Source organism: Carassius carassius, chromosome 46, assembly GCF_963082965.1.
Source record: "Carassius carassius chromosome 46, fCarCar2.1, whole genome shotgun sequence".
Lineage (NCBI taxonomy): Eukaryota > Metazoa > Chordata > Actinopteri > Cypriniformes > Cyprinidae > Carassius > Carassius carassius.
Window position 1 is genome coordinate 21,401,946 of NC_081800.1, and position 23,875 is coordinate 21,425,820.

The 23,875-nt window shown below is 34.6% G+C and overlaps 1 protein-coding gene across 1 annotated transcript in view; it reads right to left on the reverse strand.

Annotated features, from left to right (window-relative positions):
* Nucleotides 1-5,181: 5,181 nt before the first annotated feature.
* Nucleotides 5,182-23,875, reverse strand: part of cpne9 (copine family member IX) — a 46,374-nt gene continuing 27,680 nt past the window's right edge. The window contains exons 9-21 of the mRNA XM_059541032.1: nt 22,175-22,278; nt 17,833-17,937; nt 16,496-16,537; nt 16,227-16,302; nt 15,631-15,684; nt 15,463-15,524; nt 12,627-12,673; nt 12,273-12,454; nt 11,008-11,135; nt 9,202-9,304; nt 9,044-9,101; nt 8,886-8,959; nt 5,182-8,219 (exon numbers count right to left, since the gene is read on the reverse strand). Of these exons, the coding sequence (XP_059397015.1) occupies nt 8,037-8,219; nt 8,886-8,959; nt 9,044-9,101; nt 9,202-9,304; nt 11,008-11,135; nt 12,273-12,454; nt 12,627-12,673; nt 15,463-15,524; nt 15,631-15,684; nt 16,227-16,302; nt 16,496-16,537; nt 17,833-17,937; nt 22,175-22,278 (1,218 nt within the window). The 3' untranslated portion in view covers nt 5,182-8,036. The remainder of the gene's footprint in view (nt 8,220-8,885; nt 8,960-9,043; nt 9,102-9,201; nt 9,305-11,007; nt 11,136-12,272; nt 12,455-12,626; nt 12,674-15,462; nt 15,525-15,630; nt 15,685-16,226; nt 16,303-16,495; nt 16,538-17,832; nt 17,938-22,174; nt 22,279-23,875) is intronic.

The window sequence follows — 23,875 nt, forward strand, 5'->3', positions numbered from 1 at the left end:
GAGCTAATTATCGCTTTAAGAACAGCTCTAAACCAATGCAGTAATGCACAAATCACAAACTTGTTTAATTTAAAGGTGCCAAGAATATTAACAGAGTTTGAGCTAGAGAGGGATGTGGTGAGGATTGATAACATTGTTCCAGAAAACATATAGCAATTTATAGCAGCGACACTAAAGCTATTTATTTAGCAAACAATTCTGAGGCGTCTTTGTCTGCATCGTCATGAAATAATGACTTCAAACGCATTGTTACATAAAACCAGTTAGTGGTTAGGTAAGTGGAAACATGCAGCCAAATCTTCTATCATTGTTTCCCACTAACAGAGAGCGCATTTCACCAGAAGCAGAGTACACACGTCCATCTCCCTCCGAGCCTCTGCTGATATTTGCCCAGTTTCCCTGAGCTAAGCTCACGTCTGACCTACTACTATATTCTGACAAACAGTTTTTGTTTCAGCCTCTTTAAAACCTTCCATTTTCAACACATGTTTGCCTTATTTCTTTCCGCTCCCTCGTTAAAGCAGGCGAAGCGTCACGGGCCTGAATGATGCTGTCCCGCTGTTACTTTTCCAGCACAAATAAATAAAGTGAAAAATATATAAACACATGAAAACCATCAGTCCACAGGCAACTTAGCAGTGTGCGTAATCAATCTGACTGGAGATGTTGCCTATACTAAATGTTTTTTTTCTATGAATCCACAAGACATTAAGTGTTTGTATTTAGTGTGAGCTAATAATAAAGTGCATGAATATCCATTCTTCACTGCTTACATTCTCTGCACAGATGATGAAACAAGCTGTTTTTCGCCAAGCCAGCCAGTTGTTGCTGGTAATGGGAAACAGGTCAAGATGGAAAACAGCTAGTTTGATCAGGATTGGTAAACGACACCATATTTCTTCTAGAGCCACCCCGCCACCTCCTCAAGGCCCAGGAGACAATATTTCTCAGAAGGCCAGGCACCCCCTGTGTAACGAGAGCTTGTTTAACAAGAACTTGCATTTATGAGTAAACTCTGGTACCCTCGTGTCCTGGGACGTCACTTATGTTGTGCTCGAGTGCTGCTCCCCCGGCGAGAGCTCTAGAATTGTGTGCTTTCATCAGTTTTTCCAACCATTATCTCGTCCAGTGAAAAAAAACATTTTACATTTTCATGACATTTTAGGCATATGTAAGTTCAGATGGAAAGCTGTTTAGGTTTTAAAAGGATCTAATGGACTTTTTGTAATTCAGCATTGTAATGCACCACTTTATTTAATTAACACTTTATTTAAACTTATTGCTGGGGCATTTATCTTAGTTTATCTTGATGTAAAAAAAAAAAAGACAAAAACCCAACAAAATTGTTTTAATTTAAATGAAAATCGAAAAATTCAAAATATTAATAACTATAATAGTATCTCAATGATACTAAAATAATGTGTTGCAATGTTAATGTACTATATATAATATCACAAACTAAAATTACTGATTTTTTTATATATATATAATTTAAAAATATAATTAAAATCAGTCTAATTCTCAAATGACCTTGTCATGTAGCATCATCCAGTCCCTAATCACCTGCCAAATAGAGACCACTTTTCACAATCCAGATAATTCATGAATCCATTCAAATTTTATTTTTGGCTTTAAAGTTTATATTTAAGACTGCATATGTAGCCTAGAGTGTAGCCTTACAATACTAAAGATGCTATTCTATTTTTAATAGAATATCCCTTAAAAAAGGGCCTAACATATCCTGAGAAAACACTCTTTGCCTATCAATCATTTTGTGTGATCAATATTGCTGTCTGTAACGATTAAAACCTTCATAATCATCGGGAAGAAGGAGGCGGGAACCGGCGGACAATCAAATAAGGTTTTAATAATCAAAATAAACACAAAACAGCACAAATAAAAAGCTTAAACTTAAACTTAAACTAAAGCCCAGGCCTGGTCCTCTCTCGTCCTTCACTGTCGTCGCTCCACTTTTATATCCTTCCATCTCCTCCGTGGGACTCGAGACCGGTGGGTCGAGCAGGTGTCGCTCATCTCCAATCACTCCACCGGCCTTGCTCCTGATCCCACGGCTCTCGGGCCCACCCCACTCGTCACACTGTCATAAAGTTTGCTGACATAGGGTGCGGTTAAAGTTAAACAGATCTTCCGAACAAAAATTACAAATCTTTCATCATTTACTCTCCCTCATTTTATTCCAAACCTGTAAGAATTACTTTCTTCTGTGCAACATAAAAGAAGAAATGTCTCTGCAGGTTTTTTGTCTATAAGAAGTCAATGGGCTTCAATGTTGTTTGGTTTCCAATGTAACTTCAAAAATAACTTCTTTCATGTTCTGCAGAGTAATATATATATATATTCATACAGGTTTGGAAATGCATGAGGGTGAGTAAATGTTAACAGAATTTGCATTTTTGGGTGGAGAATACCTACTGTAAAAATCTGTGACAGCAAATCAGAAAACTTAAAAGGTTTCAGTTAAATCTGTAAAACTTTCTCTGTTCCTCAGAAGAAAACAACAGAAATATACAGACTGAGTTATTCAACGCAATTGATTTGCCAACTTAACTTTCCTCACACATGGTTTTTAATTGCCTTTTTGTTGCAGCACTGGATGCTGATCCAGACCCCTATGGATTCCTTTGTGGTTTTGGAGCTGGGTTGTGCAAGATGTTCCTCGACAGCACCACAAAGGTCTCAGCTCTAATGAGAAGCAGTAGAGTCTTTTCCTTCAAGCTATTTCATCACAGTGGATCTGCCTCTTCACACTCTCCCAAACGTCTTCTGCTGTGGTTGATCAACCTGCAGTGAGTTTTTCAGTTATGATCATTATCTTATAGCTCCAAACATTATCTAATTAAAAGGAAATGGAAGTAAGAGCATTTAGATAATGCAACAGTCAGTCGTAAAGATACAGTGGCCTCTTTGTATGTGTTTTTCTTTTGCCTTCTCTCCATTGAGAAAGAGAAAAAGAGCTAAACTTTAACTAAATGCTAATTTAGTTGTAGTTAACACAAACAAACCCTAAACATGCAGTCCAAAAAAACTGCATTTTTAGAACTAAAAACCCCTAAAATATTATTTACGGGTGTTTTTGTTTTTTCAAATGGGAATATCCCCAAACATTCCCAAAAGTAGGTTGTGTCAAATTAAGGTCACTTCTGAGGAAATCTGTCCCCAAAGTATAGCTAAATATGGGGCTGAAAAACCCTTAACCTCCAATACAAACGTGCCTTAGCATGCACTGCTAAGAACTTGCACTTTGTAAATGTTTTATGTTACCACTAGAGGACAGTGATCGAACAACATGTTCCTCTCCAGTAATGCATATACCCTCCTCTGTCTCTCTGAGGAGGATTGGTAAGAATATTGTATACAGTAGGTGCTGGAGAAGTGTGTGGGTAAACTTAGCCTTCCGGAGATGTTTACTCATCGAGATCCATGTGGGAGAAGCGCTGGAGGACTTGAATCCTCTGAGAAGACCCATGAGAAAGAGAGGAGAGCCAGAATAGTACCTACTGTACAGAAAACACACGCGCGCGGTATCTATCTGCAGGGGAAATGTTTGATGAAATGAACTGAGAACAGCAAACGTGTTGCCAGGCAGATCGTCCCCAAGATACGTTCGATAGTTGTGGTTTTAAAACAGGCAAGCCATGAATCATATGATACACTCATAAAAAGTTTTTAAAAGAACCAATATTTCTTAGTGTGAAGAATTTTAATCATCTAAAGAATACTTTTCTACTATAAAGAATCTTTTATGCAATGATGCCAATAAAGAACCTTTTTCTAAGAACCTTATTTTTAAGCGTGTACACATCATGCTACCACATTTTCAAAATTGGTTATGAGAGAAAAAAGAATAACAATACAACTTTTGGTCTGTTTCTCAGACGAAAATATCACATGATTTGTAGCACTCTAGTCATATGGACTACTTTTTGGTGCGGTTTTGGAGCTTGACATCTCAGAGTTTCATCTAAATGTCCCTTTTTGTGTTCCATGGGATTGTAGACACATGAAGGTGAGTAAATGGTGACCAAATTAAATCCCTTCCTCTCATAGGCGGTAGAATGAAATGTGCATACCCACAAGTCGACATTGAGGACAGACGGTAAGTTCTAGAGATCTCCAGAAGATGTCAAGAGACCCTTGAGCATCAAACACAATCAACACTTCACACTGATCACCACTAGAGACTCGTCCCTATAGCAAGATGAGCTGACTAATGAGGTCTTGGAACATGGTTTGCGATACAATTCACTCTCAAACATCATACAGTGTAGTTAGAGGATGCAATGCAATGCTAAATGAATAAATGTAAATTATTATGGGCTTTGGTGTTTGTTGAGGCTGTTGTTTATACCATGGTCTGTCTGTTTACTTGATTCTGATTGGCAGGCAGGTATGCATTAAAGTCATTTAATGCATAGGTAGTACTAAGTCAGTTTATTCACCGTTCTTTATTAATGTGCTGATTTCATTGACACACACACAAAGAGAGAGAGGCATGCATGAGCACAGAAACATGTTGCCTCGCAACATTTATGAATAAAATAGCTTAGATACTGGATCGCTGCATTATATTCCTCAGCAGCGAGGAGGTAAAAATGCTGTTTAAGTAGCCTAACTAAACTTGCACCTTCATTACTCGTAGAGAGAGATGCGCAGATGTGGTTAACTCACTCAGACAACTGTCGTCATCATCATCATCATCATCATCATCATCTCTCTCTCTCTTCCTCTTGCTCGATTGGTCGATCTATCAACAATTAATTCAAATAAATGTGATCTTACCGCACTACTTCATCTCTGTATCGAATTTGAAGAGAGCAGGATGCTAGATCTAACCATTTTTACATTTCCGGTCAAATATTGCTCTGCAAACATTAACAGCTTTAACTTGTCAATGCTGGCATATGACTATGGTATACTTGGCCTCCAAGTCTGGCATTAAAATCTAGCCATGCATTATCCTTTACTTGCTTTAGTAATGCTTTGTCATATTCTCAGAGTATAACTTGTATCTTCTAAATTTTTACCTATGCTGACTGACACATCCATCCCTTCCTACACACACACATGCAACTAGAGGGAATAAAAAGTTATATATTAGAGATTGACAAGATTCACATACGCACACCATCCTGTGAATAAGCGTGGTAAATTCCTCAGAAGTCAACACAAGACGCTCATGCTTTATTAAAAACACGACAAAGAGATATAAAAGGAAGATCTTTTCCTCACACAAATCGATACTCAACCTTGGCAGGAATGTATTACATGGTAGCACTTTGGCACAAGCAGCTGTTTACTATGTCTGTCTTAACTATGGAACAAATATCATCTACAGTTGAGCAACATTTAGAACATTTCCGACAGATTATAGTATATATAAATATGGGGAAAACAGTATTCAACTGGAAAGTATCTGAAGCAATATTTTGATCACAGCAACAAGGTTTGTGATGGAAATACAGCCATAAATTGTGGTGAGATGCAATAATGCATGTCAAAGGTTATTGCACTATTCATTATGTACAGCAAAATGAAACAATGGAAAAATAAAAGATTCTACCGGAATGTTACAATCTCGGCAAACATTCAGTGAGTCTACAATCAATTTTTGGAAAGAAATTTTCAACATGGCAGTGTACGCAAAGGTGAACCCCACAAAAAGATCAAGAAATGTCCAGGTCATGCGTCATCCCCAATTCAAAAGGTAGGGGGAAAAAACAAGCTATATTTAGGACAATTGTGTTTTTTGCATCGTGACATTATTTTATTCCTGTTAGGAGCATATTAATTTAAATACGCATTTTTTTTAAATTAGCTATAAACCAGTTAACTATAATTTTTTTACTATTTAAAAATAATAATTTACATGTTATAGCCGATAACTTATATATTAAACCGATATTGATACTAAAATTCTAAAATATTTTGTCTAAATGCATTCAAAATAAAACACTTAATAAAAATAAAATAATTGTAAATGCTACAAGTGAATTTAGGCATCACAACATTGTAAACACTTATAATGTACAATCTGAAAAATAGATATTTAATTATATATTAGTTGAAGACAGACAGATTAGTGTTTTAATTAGTGTTTTTTTATATAAACTTTAGGTGAGCATAAGAAAAACCAAAAGTAATTGAAATGCACAAAAAAAGGATGTACAATTAAATATTCAACATTAACCAGTAATCATTAAGGTACCAATATACAGTATAGTGCATACCTAATTTAAATTATAAAGTATATTTTTAAAGTGCAATTGCAAGTGTATATAAAGATAGCATTCAATGTACTGAATTTTAGCTGACTTTAAAAAAATAATAATAATAATTGGGTCTGGTCATTTAACTGTATTGAGAAGTTATAGTCATGAGAATAAGGAAGAGAGGAAGAAATGTCATAAAAATGTCACAATACATGAAATCTTATTGGTCCTTTTTCGATTTGGGATAAAGTATGACCCAGACGTTTCTCCATGAGATTCACCTGTAAAATCCACCTTTGTCCCTGCATTTAAAAAAATCAACCCCTTTTCATGTAGTTCTGCTGATCATCTGATTTATGTTTGTCACACCATACGCCTGCTTATCTCCTGTGCCCATTAACCTCTGCTGATTACACTCTGGATATTTCTTCCCTCAATCTTCCTCTCTCTGGTTGAATTGCACTGATTGGCACCTCTGTTTCTGCAGGTAATTAGCTGCATCCACTCGAGTTGTGCGGAAGACTCCGAGTGCGTCAATGTTCCCGCACAGGCATCTGTTTTTCTGCCACATGTAGCTACTTATTAGCTCCTTTCAAATTCGGGCACAAATTAGAAAATATTTACACACTCAAGAGTGTGCAGGCGCAACTAATTCAGCCAGTGAAAAAAATGAGAAAATTATCTTAGCCTAAGAAACGACATGAAATATGTAAAGATGATGATGTTAAAGGTGACCTGTGCATGCGTTGTTGGGTATTTCAGCGTACAGCACAGCCTGTGCAACCACACGCTCCGTCTGTCTCTGCCAGGTGTGAGAAAAGAGTCTCGTGTTCCTGCAGAAATTTTAGTAAGAAATGTCCAGATGATATTTCAACACAGTCTAAATTTCTCAAAAGTTTTTTAAAAAGTCATTTGATACTAAACTGTACTATATTTGTGGAATGTGCAACATATCCAAATCAAAACCAGTGTAATTATTTACTTAAAAACAATTAAAGCAATAAAAAAAGGAGAAAAAAAATATGAAACATATGAAATATCATATTTAATTTAATCAGGGCATTTTGATTTCACTAGAAATGTAAGGTAAGTGGTAAAAAATAAAATGTATGTAATATAAATTATTATTTAATGTAATATTAATAATTCTAAATATTCAATAATTAAAAAAATAAAAAAATTATATGTCATACAATAATTTTGTAAAAACTAATAGTTATTATTTATTATAATATTTGTCTAATAGTTATCAAATACCAAAGTGTACCATAATTCTGGAAATCTCTTTTATGGATTATTAATTTCTTTCTTCATTTTGACATTATTTTCATGACAATTTAATACAATTTTCCTAGATATAGTTGTAATTATAAATGTATAATATAACTTCAGTAAATAAGTTAAATAATTTTAGGGTGATGAACTGTATATGGGGTTCATTTGAATTCATGTAAATTGTATTTTATGTACAATTTTATTTTATTGCTTTTCTCACCTTTAGATTTTGGGGGGAAATATGGCCTAGACATTTCTTTCCAGTAAATCCACCCCCTTTATACTCCCACATCTTCCATTCCAAGGCCAGCACAAACTGTTGTGTTTTTGATTGATCACTGGCTGATTATAAAGATTAACACCACACACTTACATTAACGTGTTCCTGATTTTAGTTGATTATTATTGTAACTACAATATGTGCTACTGCTAACCGATGCGGAAAGTAAAAAGGTGCATCCCCAGTGACAGACCCGGGGGTTTCAAATGTGAACATATAGCTGTGTTTGAGAATAAAATACTGCTCTGGGATCAGAGGTGGACGTTTATCTGTGGTGTGGGAGAGGGGGAGAGGGCTGGTCTGGGTTCAATGCCTCTGCTCTTCATGAACGACAGCAGCTGGTCGGGTATCTCAGCCAGTACGTCCTTGGCCAGTCGGGCCATGCTGAGCACCTGGTTCCCGGATCGGTCGATGTAGTCCCGGAATGGCACAAACTAGAAATACAGAGATGAATTAGATGAAAAACAGCTTTTTAACTGCACAAAAAACTAAAAATACAAAATAAGGTAAGTGGTTTAAGAAAATTATATTATAATATTAGAATAATTATATACATATAAAATATAAAAAACTATCTACAAATAAAAAATATTATTTAATTTTATATTAATATGAGGAACAATTGTAATGTGATATCTATTAGTAGTATTCACATAAAGAACAAATATATTTGTCTCTAAACCAAAGTCTACCTCATTTAACTTGGCAAAACCACTTATTGTAATTATTTAGTTGAACATAATTAAAACAATTTTAAATCAAAAGAGCTAAACTGATCATGTTAAATTTATTCAGGTTTCAGTCAGGTGTTTTTTCAGTATTCAAACTTAAACAAGGCTTTTTAATTTAATTTTAATAAAAATAAATCAGTATTGAAGATAAAAAAGGGTTTTGATTAATCTAAACAATGAATCAAATAGACAAAAAAGCAGTAAAAAATAAAAATGATAGAAAAATGTAAAATATAACAAATAATTATTTAATATAACATTAATAATGCTACATATTAAATAATATTACATACAAAAAACATTATTTCATTTTTTTTTTTACTGAAAAAAGACCAAAATTACCACATAAAGATGAATAACATTATGTACCTGGACAATGTCTCTCTCAGCAGCACGTCCCCTGGAGGACACCCTGACCTCATCTCCATCCAACTCTTCCATTGCTGTTACATTAACACGAGAACAGTTACATCACATATCATATTGCTCTTTTGAAAGCATCTCTTTTCGAAGTGCCATAATCTCACCATCAAATTCAGCAGGGCCAACTCCTACAATTATGACGGACATGGGCAGAGACGCCGCCTGTAAACAGGGAAGGGGCGGCAGTATGTGATCAGTGTCCTGCTAAAATTGATTGTATCTACAGAACATTGTGACGGTCTAACAAGCAAAAATGACTCACGGTGACCACAGCTTCTCTAGTCTGTACCATGTCGGAAATGACACCGTCTGTGATGATCAACAGCACGAAGTATTGAGAGCCATCTGTCACCTCTGACGCACACCTGAGGATTTACAGTACACTAAGAGTTAAAAGCCTCTATATTTAATCAAAACAAGAACATTACTTCTCAGAAACGGGAAATGCTTCAGTATGTGTAGTTGCACTAGAACTAGTACATTTCTAATCAGTTGCTATATTATTATGGGTGATTTCTAACTGGCCCAAGTGCAAACAAATATTCTAATGCCTAGAAATGGCTTTGGGTTACAAGAAAAAAAAAAGAATACTTAAGCGTTAAGGGTTTGGTCGCTATATGACTTAACAAGCACTACTAATAATTTGGAGATAATGATTTTATGTCCCAGCATATCACTAGAAATACCTGGTAAAATACTTGTTATTCTATCTAAGCCTTTTTCTGAACTTTCATTATTAAATCTTTCTATTCCTTCCAGTCCATCGACCCTAATAACCACCTCCAGATATTGTCTCAGTCATGGCACGTCTGAGAGAGGAGACTCGTACCAACTCTGAAAAGTTGACCACTTCAGCAGCGGCGATCAATATCTGCCTCTTAAAGCAGCTTTGCAGTTCTGGGAGTTTGATTTTCTTCAGATTGAGAGATTTAGCTGGATTTGAAGAAGCCTTGAATCTGAAAAGGGCAATTAAAAGCCTCTTCACGTGTGTGTAGAAGGTTTGGATCTTTTGTAATGTTGTGTGACGAGCGCTGCACGATATACGTGATATTTGAAGCAGATCAGAGATTAATTTTTCAATTCAAACCCCTACATTCTTCTTCTGAGCCAAATTTAAAGAGTGCTAGCTATCCATGTTTTTATTAATTCGATCATGAAATTTAATGTTATCATGAATATCAATTAATTAATAACATTATGTATTTTAAATGTAATCATATATTATTATTATTATTATATAATCTTTAATCAAAACTAATAACATTTTTATTGTAAATGAGACAGCAAGAAAAAGAAAATACTATTTTATGTTTTCAGAAAATATTATTTCAGTCTTTATACTTAAAAAAATTTAAGTAATTATTTATTATTAAGCATTTATTCAGTGTGTTACTTGCCTTTTTGTTGTAATTAATTGTGAAATTTACTAGCAATTTGAGTAAAAATTATTTTGAGGTAACTATTTTTTTTCTCATTGTATATCTGTGCATCCCTAATTTTGTAGCTTTATTATAAATAAATACATACATACATTTTATATTCTATCTAAAACATTTCCCCCAACTTTCTTGCACTAAACTCTTGAACCCTTCACATTAAATTGGTTGTTTTTGCTACTATAATTTTGACACTTTATGGCTTCATATTACAACCAGGCTGATTTCTAATGACCCATTTCTGCAGTTCAGTTTCAGTAAATTATCATACTGGATACATAGTAGTCCACAAACTACACAAACTAACAAGAAACTTGTTTTCCATGATATGTCCTTTTAAAAAGTTTTTTTTTTTTCCTGCATGGTAAACATCAGACCTTGACTGCATCTGAGCAGCAGGTACACTGAGTAGAGTGCTAGTCAAATGCAGGATTCTGAGGGAGTCTTTGGAGCGCGTGTGCGTGTGCGTGAAAGTGCATTTGTGTGGAGAGTGGACAGGCTTTAGAGTGAATAATAAGTGGATAGTGACAGGAATGTGTTCAGCTTGCAGCAGAGGCAGAAAAAAGACCAGCGCAGCGGGACAGAGAGAGAGCTCAACCTTGTGTCAATTGCAGGAGAATTGTTTAGCTTACTGTGCCACCTGGTTGATGACAGGAGCAAAGTTGGTGGGGCCGTAGAGCTGCACTTTCCGGAGACAGTCATAGTAAGCCTCCAGCACGCCTTCAATGCCGACGCAGTTTGCATTCTCACAGTCGGAGTTCTACGAGGTCAAGATACACATGCATTCCAGAAGATTACCACAAGTTCATATCTAACACATGAGGAATAACATCAGTCATTTCTGACTTACTAGACCGAGGCATATTTTATATTGTTATATGCTATGTTCAAAGCTAAAAATGCATGACTGCATAGTTTATCTTTAATAACGAATATAATGTCTGAGTGGATTGTGTTTTAAAGGGATAGTTCACCCAAAAATGAAAATGCTGTTATTGTTTGTCATTCCAAACTTGTTCTAAACCTTACTTTATCTTGTGGAACAAAAAATTATTTATTTTAACTTGAAAATGAAAGTCAACATGTTGTCCATTTTAGAAAAAAAGATTCATAAAAGTTTAGGAAGAAACAAAAAGTCACACAGGTTTGGAATGACAGAGTGAGTAAATTATGACAAACTTCGCATTTTTGCAAATTCATTTAACCACCCAACTATACTGTAATGTTATTGTGTGTTTTTTAAACCCTATAAACCCTACTGTATGATATTTGATACACAAATCTCCTTTAAATTATCAACATGACCAAACCTTTTGAAATTGTTAGTAATATTTCGAGATTAACACTTACTGGACTAAAGCAACTGAGTATCAAATATGATAAATCAAGCTTTTTGAGGAACATTTATTTGTGCATCTATCAGTCATAATATTTGCATTTATTTTACCCCCACAATAAAAACCACAGAGTTGGATCATAAAACAAAGCATTTAAATATAATCTTATAAGACATATTATTGGAAAATTGCTGTTATAATGTTCTCATTAACTTACAGTTCAAGCTATCAGAATTTGATCTTACTTTCTGGCTAAATAAATATCAACAATTTCAATTTCAATCAATTTCAATTTCATATTTTTGCACAGTTTAGGCCTCTAAATAAAATGTATGTTTCTTTTCTTCTCAAGTACGAGCTCAATATTCTCCTATATCATACTATATAAAAGCCTGATATATGATTATCAATAACATTATACTCAAAAAAAGGACACATGCAAACTTTCTTTTTAAAGTTTTTTATATTTAGTTTAAAGGTCCAAAATATTTTTCTAGCTATTATTTCATATGTCAGGCTTTACAGGGGTTAATGATGGCTCTTTTCAAACTGTTACTCACCAGGGGAAAAGCATGAGAGATCTTGCTATCAGGAGGAAGTTTAGCTCCAAAGCCATAGGCAGGGAAGAGTTTGTCACTGTCATAATCCTGGACGATTTCCCCCACGGCTTTAAGGGCCATGGCATACGCATTCAGCTGATACGGGTTCATGTAGTGGAGCGATGTCGGCTGTGATGGGTTTCCTGCGTTCAGATATCAATCAATTCAAGTTTAGACAGAAGTGCAAAGACATCATGGTCACTTACATCAGTGCCGAGCTCTAAATCTAAAACAGACATGAGACAATCACATGCCACACAAACACAAACACAATTACTTATGTTGTTGTATTTCAGTTAATGAAGATGGTCTTACCATTAGAGGCGGTGAAGTCTATGGCTACAGTGAAGTTCAGCTGTGTTCTGTTTTCAACATTGAAAAGAGTTTTTTAAGAAATTAAGACTTCTATTCAACAAGGCTCACTAAATTGATCAAAAGTGAAAGTTAAGACATTTATTATGTTACAAAAATTACAAAATGTAAAAAAAATAAACAAAAAATTATATATATTTGAACATTCTATTCATCAAAGATTCTTAAAAAAATACAAATAAAAAGATTAAGGTTTCCACAAAAATATGAAGCAGCACAACTGTTTTTAACATAAACTGAAGACTGGAGTAATGGCTGCTGAAAGTTCAGCTTTGCCCGCACAGGAATAAATTCTGTTTTAATACAGAAAATGTTAAACTTAATCAAATTACAAGGAACTTTTTCAAGAACATGAAAAAAAAAAAATCGTACAGACTTCTGATTGCTTCTTATTCCAAATGCTTTTAATTAATTGATTGATTGATTGATTGATTGATTGATTGATTAATTGATTGATTGTTTGATTGATTGCACATTACAAATATTATTATCATCATTTTAGAAAGAACCTAACCGATCAACTTCAGAAGATCTCAGTATTAATTTTGTCTCTCTTTTGTTTTAGTGACTGCCGTACTTGAGCTATCAAGAACAAAACAAAGATAGTAAGACACCTGACCTTTAGTACAAAGGAGTATGCATACTCAATGTCACACATTTGATAAGTAGCCTAGAAAAAAATCAAAGTCTAAATATTATAGTCCAGATATCTCCAATTCATTTGAATTCATCTGCATCAAAATTTCTTTGTTAAATGTTCAAAATACTTATACTTGGTTTATTTCCAGGTTTAAATTCAATTGATTTACAACGTCGAGCTTTTGAATGCCACTGTATATGCAAATTTATAATAGACAAAACAAAAAAATTAACTATAATTAACTATAAATACATATACATAAATGCTATAACTATAAACGCATATATATATATTAGTGCTGTCAACGTTAACGCGTTAATGCATGCGATTAATTTTTGTCTTGTTTAACGTGTCAAAATATTTAACGCAATTAACGCAGCATCCGTATTTTCTGCCATCCGTTGGCTAGCTTTACATTATATGATCACGCTCTTATTCATTTAAATGCTTTTAAACATTTCAAGCGCGGCAAGACAAAAGAGAATGCGCTGTCTGTGAATGCCCTTATGTGACACGTACACACACACACACAATGCATAGACAGGGCCCCAGAATCCAGTTCTCTTAAGCGCTTGAACTAACAATAAACATCCCAAAGTGCCAGTTTTGTCGATTATCCTCATAAGAGCAATCTTAAATGATTTATATAAAGTCTAAAATGAACAAAAAGAGTTTTGAGAGAATGAGGCGAGATCCATAGACAGTATATAAACTGTGAGATCCGTGTGTCTGTCTGCTCTTAAAGGGACAGCAGCCAATAAAGCTTCCTGTCAGTAAAGTTAAAGAACAAAGGGAACAGAGAAAATGACTCGCTGCTCTTGACTAAATAACTTTTGTAGCTTTAATAAGGATTAACTATTTAATTTATAGTTTATGCAGTGCAGACTGCATATAACTTTATTAAAATTCTGTATATTTCCTAACTGTTAAGACAGGAAGGGCAGGAGTAAACATGACATTTATTATGGGTTTATGTTAGCATTGTTTTAAGTTTACTTAAATTAAAAACTGTTATATTTTTGAAGCCTAATAATAAATGTAAAAAAAAAAAAAAAAAATTCAGTAGCTGTATTAATATCAGTAATACTGGCCTTCATTCATAAAAAGATGTCATTTAAACAAGTATTTAAATTTAACTGTGAAATTATTACATTAAAAAATATATTAAAAACGTACAAAAACATTTCTTTTTTTATTGCGATTAATTGCGATTAATCACAGAAAAAATGTGTGATTAATCTAGTTAAAGTTTTTAATCGATTGACAGCACTAATATATATATATATATATATATTGCTATCAAAGTGCACTGATAAATTATGCAGAAACTTGAATTCAAACTTCAGAGCAAATTGTCAAAATGCTTCTAACCTGCGCATGTTAAATCAATCAATCAATCAAAAAATTATATTTTTTGTGCGTTTAAAATATACAAGGATATGTTTTTTATTAAGTCAGTGCATAATTAAAAGTCTAGCTGTAATTAAATGGCAAGCATATGGTATGATATTCTGTACTTGTTTACTGAATCATTGCCTTGACTGTTTGCTGTACGTAGACTTTAATTCATTTTTTATTAGGGCTGTAAACTGATTAAATATGCTTCTTACTCATTTTTATTGCCTGCTCTCAGAAAGCATGGTTTGGGGAGCCAGGTTTCTTGCTGACTTTCAAAAACATGAAGGCTTGAATGCTTGCATGGCTCCAGTTATGGAATTTATGCAAGTGACAATTTTTTTCAACTTTCACATTATGTTAATAGATCATTTTCACAGCCTTAATTTGAAGATGGTCAATCAAACTATTTGACCATTACTGGGGTTATCCTTGAAGCACATAACCATAACTAGGCTGTCATCAAAAAACATCTCCTATACTTCATTTCTATTCTATTCTATGTGTCAGTATTCAACACATGCTGGTAATGCCTGGAAAATGGTAAGTGAACTGCCCTGAAAGCTCAATGACATTAAGATCCACTCTGCTTTATTGGTATTGTCTTGAACTCAGGATATTCAGATTGACTAACCATAATTCCACAAATGGTTTCCATGCATGCCTATTCCAGTTGCCCTCTAACCAGTAAATCTGCATCTTTCTCCAGCCTAATATATTCAATGCCTTTTAAAGGGCACTCACCCTCCTCGAATGAAGTCCACAAATGTGTACTCCGATTCCACTTTGAAGGACAAAAGTGTTACCTAGAAAGAGTGAAAGAGAGAGAGAGAGAGAGGAGAGATAATGGAAGTCATTATGTAAATAAATCAGAAGAGGAGAGCGCTTGACAGGTAATCCATTCACACGTACCGTGCCAGAGTTGACGTATTTCTTTTTCCTGCCTTTCTTCTTAGGATTCAGAACCTGAAAGAAACAAAAAAGACACCCATCAAGCATGGCTGAAAGGAATATGACATATTACTGAAGTGTCCTCACATGTTTTCTTTTTTCTCTCTTATGATTCATGAAACATTTTTGGCCCTTCATGAATACGCTCATGTTGTTAAAATGGCATTAGAAGCACACGTTTTAGTTATTTATTTAAATCAGTTCAAAATTATTATTGCATGGAAAGTAACTAGTTTTCAACACATTAAATGTCTATCACGTTCTCTGTTGTATCTAACAATGATAATCTGTTGACTTTATATTCAAATCATAGTTAAACTATTTTTATTTAACACATTTTAAAAGAACTAAAGCACAGTATTTAGTTGTGTCCCACATTTTTGTATATTTTATGTATACTATTACATACAAAAAATTGTTATATAATTTTGAAACCCTTTTTTACTTCGCAAGTCAGATTTTTAGCCTGTGCATGGCAAGTGTTTTTAAACACATCAAAATAACTCTAAAATTGCTCAAATGTTGAAAATGTATTAATAAAAAAACAAGTTTTTTACCTCATAAACATTGAATTGGCTTTGTCCGCGAGACAGCTCTCTGTAGCTGGTCGTAAACTCTCCGATGAAGTCATGACTGAAGAAAAATGAAAGCGCTTACTTAAGCAAGGAATATTTAATGAACTTTGCACGAGCATGCTGAGAAGAAATTATTTTGGCTAATGAAAATTTGACTTGAGTTATTCCAGTTATGCAGGATAATTTATGTATTCATGAACACAATATTTACTACCTACAAGGGGGAAGACAAGCCATGAAAAACAGTGTACCTTCCATCTCTGTCCCAGTCATAAACATCAACCTTCACTGTTCTGGAGAGATTACAAACAAATCAAACACACGGCAAGTCAATATCTAAAATGAAGTGCAGACAGCCTGAATTTTCTCAAAAGGTCAGAGTATGACAGCAGCCTGGTGAGTCCACGGATCCGGTCCAAAATAACACCAGCACCGGCCGCTGCCACCGGCCTCACTCCAGCTGACTGCTGGGATTATTCCGGCTGCCACAGGGACACAGCTGCCCGTTTCCACAGCTCACGGCACCAGCGGCGTCTTATTTAAACACCTCAGAGCTCACAAGTCTGAGGGATGCTTTAAAAATCTATTTCTCTCAAAAATCACAGACTCCTATCAAAAATTCATAGATGATTTAAATGTTGGGGACATAAATACAACATGTGCTGGTTCTCGGAATGCACCCCAGAATCTAATGCATAAAATCAATAATGTATCTTTACTCGTATCATACATTTACTGTATTAGGGCTGTCAAAATTACACATTTAAGCTATAGTTATTAACATTTTTAATGCATTTATATTCTGTATCAATATCTTCTTTGTGATTTTTTTTTAATAATCAATGACATTATAGTATACTAAAACTAAAATTAAAACCATTAAAAAATTGTTACTTGAAATAAAATATTATCTAAAACAAAATAACATTTAAATGTTTTATTTCCGCTAGTTGCCAATGCAATAAAAATGCATATAAATATATACACATATTTAAAAAAGAAATAATAAAAATTACAAAAGCACACAACACAATGACTAAAACTTTCAAATTAAAATGAAATGTAAAAAAGATTCAAATATTAATGATAGTCTTGATGATAATAAAATAACCCTGTTATGGATAACTTATTCATAAAGTAAAGTTCAACATAAGTCATTTTGATTTCTTTATGTGGTGAAATCTAATTGCTCAGGATATCAGCAACAACATCTGTTTAAATTTAAGATTAAGACCATAAATGCAATTTTTGAATTTAATTGTCAGATTTGCAATTCCTCTGTTTTGATGCAGGGCTAGCTGTACTTGAGTAAAGAGAACATTACAATTACACAATATTTTGTCAAATAACTGAATGCATTAACAAGGAACACATTCTGAGATTTATTACAATGAAACATTTAACAGATTGCCATTCCTAATATCTAAATTAAACGAAAAAAGGTATTTAAACCCATTTTTACTCAACCCCATTTTTTTTCACAGCAAGAGCAGAAACATGCATTAAGGAATCAGACAGGGTCAATAATGGCTCAATATTATGTAGCCATGCAGCAGGGTTGTACTCTTATTTTTTGTAGGAGCCTCACCTGTCATAGTCTCCGTTACAGAGAGCTCGCACTGGGATGGTGAAGGGCTGCCACACAGGGTTCAAAGTATTCTTTATCACCTCTGTTTTGTGACAGATAGTGAACCTACAAAAGAGTCAAATCAAAAAGGAAATCTTACATAAAGGCATGTTATGACACCCGAACACTTTTCTTTGAAGGAATACGTTTGAAAATGAATACCAACGAAACACAGCATGACATCGATAAAAGTGGTCATCATCAAGAGCAGCTCATGGTGGGCACTACGATCCTCAACCATAACCCTGTTATCAGTCAAGTGAGCTAACACTTATTGGTAATTTTTATGGGGTATGTTAAATCTAGAAATATTCAGCTAATACCATGTCCTAACCAAGCACAAAGTAATAAAAAAAAACATGTTCAACCATGTCAACACAAAGCAGGACATTATGTCGGTTGTTTGATTTATGTTTAACAGTAAGCATAGCTGTATATTAAACCCAAAATATGTTCTGACTGATTGTGAATTTTTTTGCTTTGAAAATTATTTAACAATCAGTGAGGACAGAAAAATCTGGAAAAAGTTAAATACTCCATAAAAATGCAGTTTGTTTCAAAATTCTGTACTTGTTTACAAAGAAATTAATTTACAATGAAAGCCAATGGTACGGTGGCCGAGACAGCTCAACACGCTGCAACTTAAGAAAACACATGCAAATTGAAAAAACATCAGCAAATGAAGAAAACATCTTCATCAGTTTGACAACACAAGTGTTGCAAATCATCACAACACATGCATATAGCGAAACACACTGCAAATCATCACAACACATGCATATAACGAAATGCGCTGCAAATCATCACAACACATACATATAAAGAAACGCTGCAAATCCTCACAACACATGCATTAACGAAATGCACTGCAAATCATCACAACACATGCATATAACGAAATGCGCTGCAAATCATCACAACACATGCATATAACGAAACGCGCTGCAAATCATCACAACACATGCATATAACGAAATGAGCTGCAAATCATCACAACACATGCATATAACGAAATGAGCTGCAAATCATCACAACACATGCATATAACGAAATGCGCTGCAAATCATCACAACACATGCATATAACGAAACGAGCCTCAAATCATCACAACACATGCATACAACGAAACGCTGCAAATCCTCACAACACATGCATATAACGAAATGCGCTGCAAATCATCACAACACATGCATATAACGAAAGGAGCCTCAAATCATCACAACACATACATATAACGAAATGAGCTGCAAATCATCACAACACATGCATATAACGAAACGAGCTGCAAATCATCACAACACATGCATATAACGAAACGTGCTGCAAATCCTTCACAACACATGTATATAACGAAACAAGCTGCAAATCATCACAACACATGCATATAACGAAACGTGCTGCAAATCCTTCACAACACATGTATATAACGAAACAAGCTGCAAATCATCACAACACATGCATATAACGAAATGAGCTGCAAATCATCACAACACATGCATATAACGAAATGAGCTGCAAATCATCACAACACATGCATATAACGAAACACACTGCAAATCATCACAACACATGCATATAACGAAACGAGCTGCAAATCATCACAACACATGCATATAACGAAACGTGCTGCAAATCCTTCACAACACATGCATATAACGAAACAAACTGCAAATCATCACAACACATGCATATAACGAAACGTGCTGCAAATCCTTCACAACACATGTATATAGCGAAACACACTGCAAATCATCACAACACATGCATATAACGAAACGCGCTGCAAATCATCACAACACATGCATATAACGAAATGCGCTGCAAATCATCACAACACATGCATATAACGAAACGCGCTGCAAATCATCACAACACATGCATATAACGAAACGCGCTGCAAATCATCACAACACATGCATATAACGAAACGCGCTGCAAATCATCACAACACATGCATATAACGAAACGAGCTGCAAATCCTTCACAACACATGCATATAACGAAACGAGCTGCAAATCCTTCACAACACATGCATATAACGAAACGCTGCAAATCCTCACAACACATGCATATAACGAAACGCTGCAAATCCTCACAACACATGCAATTAACAAACACGCTGCAAATAGCACTGACCACAATGGAAATGTTTCAAGGAGACCTCAAAAAGTGTCGGACCCGACTTGGATTTGTTTATCGTGCAGTGGCTACTGGTCAGTGGAGTTGTTGGTGAACTGAAAGGTGAGTTTTTGTTTTTTCATGTTGTTTTTTAAATGATCCACCATTATTCCTTTATCTTTTGGATATTATTAGCCTAAATAAGCTGAATAATTACATTAAATGTAAAACGTTACTTAAGATGGCTAACTTTAATATTCTCAACTAAATATAATTTCAAGGTTAATGAAAATAAATTTGCAATGCTTCATTAATTGTTTCTTAATGTGTATGTGCTGTGAGGATTTGCAGCATTTCTTAATTTATATGTGTTGTGAAGCGCGTTTCGTTATATGCATGTGTTGTGATGATTAGCAGCTCGTTTCGTTATATGCATGTGTTGTGATGATTTGCAGCGCGTTTCGTTATATGCATGTGTTGTGATGATTTGCAGCGCGTTTCGTTATATGCATGTGTTGTGATGATTTGCAGCGCGTTTCGTTATATGCATGTGTTGTGATGATTTGCAGCTCGTTTCGTTATATACATGTGTTGTGATGATTTGCAGCGCGTTTTGGCATGTGTTGTGATGAATTGCAGCTCGTTTCGTTATATGCATGTGTTGTGATGATTTGCAGTGTGTTTCGTTATATGCATGTGTTGTGATGATTAGCAGCTCGTTTCGTTATATGCATGTGTTGTGATGATTTGCAGCTCGTTTCGTTATATGCATGTGTTGTGATGATTTGCAGCTCGTTTCGTTATATGCATGTGTTGTGATGATTTGCAGCGCATTTCGTTATATGCATGTGTTGTGATGATTTGCAGCTCGTTTGGTTATATGCATGTGTTGTGATGATTTGCAGCTCGTTTCGTTATATGCATGTGTTGTGATGATTTGCAGCGCATTTCGTTATATGCATGTGTTGTGATGATTTGCAGCTTGTTTCGTTATATGCATGTGTTGTGATGATTTGCAGCGCATTTCGTTATATGCATGTGTTGTGATGATTTGCAGCTTGTTTCGTTATATGCATGTGTTGTGATGATTTGCAACACTTGTGTTGTCAAACTGATGAAGATGTTTTCTTCACTTGCTGATGTTTTTTCAATTTGCATGTGTTTTCTTAAGTTGCAGCGTGTTGAGCTGTCTCGGCCACCGTACAATGGGGCCTAATGTTGTCTGGACACAGCAATGTACATGTACATCTGCCTGTAAGGAACCATTTGTACCTGATCTAACCCTAAAAATGACATTTATTAGTGTAATTTAAGTAGTGAGGTTCATCTTTTTTTTGCATAAACAAAAAAATATACATTAATTTAAGTTACCTGACAAAAGCCCATGTTGCATCATGTTTTTAAAGGAACAGTTCACCAAACAATGAAAATTTGCTGACAATGTACTCACTCTCAGGCCGTCCAAGTTGTGGAGAAATTTACCATTACATCACTTGCACACCAATGGATCCTGTGCAGTGAATGGGTATCGTCAGAGTCCAAACCGCTGATAAAAACATCACAATAATCCACAAGTAATCCACTCCAGTCCATCAATTAACAAAAAAAGTGTGTTTGTAAGAAACAAATCTATCAAGATGTTTTTAACTGTAAACGGTTGCTTCTGCCTAAAATACGAGTCCTCTATCTATAACATTGTTTTTTTTCCCAATGAAAAAGTCATCTTGTCTGAATCAGGAGAGATTACGAGCAAAAACAGCCTAAAGCAGTTCTAAACAAATATGCTGGTGGATTCTAATGCAACTTTTTCACTTTAGGAAGCGTTATTATGGATTTTGTAGTCAGAAGTGGTAGTTTAATGATGGATTTATTTCTTATAAACGTGCAGATTTTCACTTCAAATTACGTTAACTGATGGACTGGTGTCGTGTGAATTACTTGTGGATTTATCAGCTATTTAGACTCTCACTCTGACGGCACCCATTCACTGCAAAGGATCCAATGGTGATCAAGTGATGAAATGCTTAACTTCTCCAAATCTGTTCCAATGAAGAAACAAAGTAATCTACATCTTGAATAGCCTGGGGGTGAATTATTATACATTTTTGGGTGAACTATTACATTAAGACAATGTTTATTAAAAACAGGAAGCACAATAAACACTACTTTAGCTGCACATACTCACGTGCCATCTTCATTGCTGCGGTAAAACACCAGGAAGGGATCAGACTTCCCAAAGAAATCCTTTTTATCCAACTTGTTAGCACAGAGTTGCATGGTTGCAATGTCCTGTTATAAAACTCTTGATTACTTTGGGATAGTTGGGAATACAATATTCCTAAAGCTATCAAAAAACAAAACAAGTTGCACAAACAAGCAAACAAAACACATGCACCCCTGACACAGGGTCTTCAATATGGGAAATATTATATCAAACAATGCATTTTAATCGCTGGCCTTAGTTAACATCTCTCCAGAGCACGAGTTCAGGACACAACAAAGGCAAAATACTAGGACAAGAAATCATTTCCACAGAGAGGAAACATTTGTGTTAGAGGAGAACAGCAATTGGTTCATACATATTAATGTTGAGTGGAGGTCTCCAGTGTTTAGCTATTTATTGGTGCTGTTCTCTTCAGAATACCATATCTCTGGAGAGACCCACAAGACCAGGAGGGAAGTCACACATGCAACAGAATTAATTGGATCTTGATAAAGAGAGAATGTCTAGGGAGCACTCAAGGAATATGGTCTGGGTGTCACACTGGAAAGATCTGCCTTTTAAAATGGCCATCTCTCTTGGGGAGACTGAAGCTGTATTTATGATGAACTGTCATGGCTTTCTGGCAAAATCTCCCTACATGTTATTACAAGGACACAGAGGGACGAAATTGAATATATATACATAATTTCTGTCATCTGAAATTATATTTCTGTGGTTTTATGGATTGGCCCAAGGCAATGGAATGAAAAGAGATGGACAGTTTAAAACAGTTATTAACATGGATGGGTCAAAATAGTGAACCAAATGCTAAAGATAACATGATCTTGCAGTCTTGCGTTGATCTCCAAAAGTGTACAAGGGTTTAGGATTATATGCATGTGGGGAATCTCACAAAATTATGTCCAGGTCACATTTCACCCCAAAATCAAACAGGTTTTCTTGAGCATCATTTTTAGGACCATTAAGCACATTTATCACATTCACCCCATGCATTAATAAACATACACTAATGTTCAAAAGTTTGAGGTCGGTAAAAGGAAAAAATCACCAAGGCTGCATTTATTTAATCAAAAATATTGTAATATTGTAAAATATTATTTCCATTTAAAATAATTGTTTTGTACTTAAATCTATTTTAAAATTGAATGTATTCCTGTGATGCAAAGCTGCAGTATTTCAGCATCATTTCTCCAGTCTTCAGTGTCACATGATCCTTCAGAAATGGTGCCCAAGAAATATTTCGGATTATCAATGTTGATATTTTTGAGAAACCAGACAAAAATGAATTAAAAAAAAATCAAGATTCTTTGATTAACAAAAAGTTGAAAAGAACAACTTTCATTTGAAATAAAAACCTTGTAACAATCTCTTCACTGTGACTTTTGTTCAATTTAATGCATTGCTGAAGAAATATATTAAATTCTTTCCAAAAAAAGAATGCTTTTGCATAGCAGTAATGTGAATTTTATATTATAAATATAAAATAAAAAACATGTTGTAATGCAAAGCGAAGCTTAATGGTTCTAGAAGCTTCCTTTCCTTTAAACTAAATGTTTTTTTGTTTGATAGTTTTTAGATTTTGATATGAACATTTTCCCCATGATAAAATATCACACGTGCTAGACAGTTTTCATGAGATTCACTCGTTCACTCTTCAGCGAC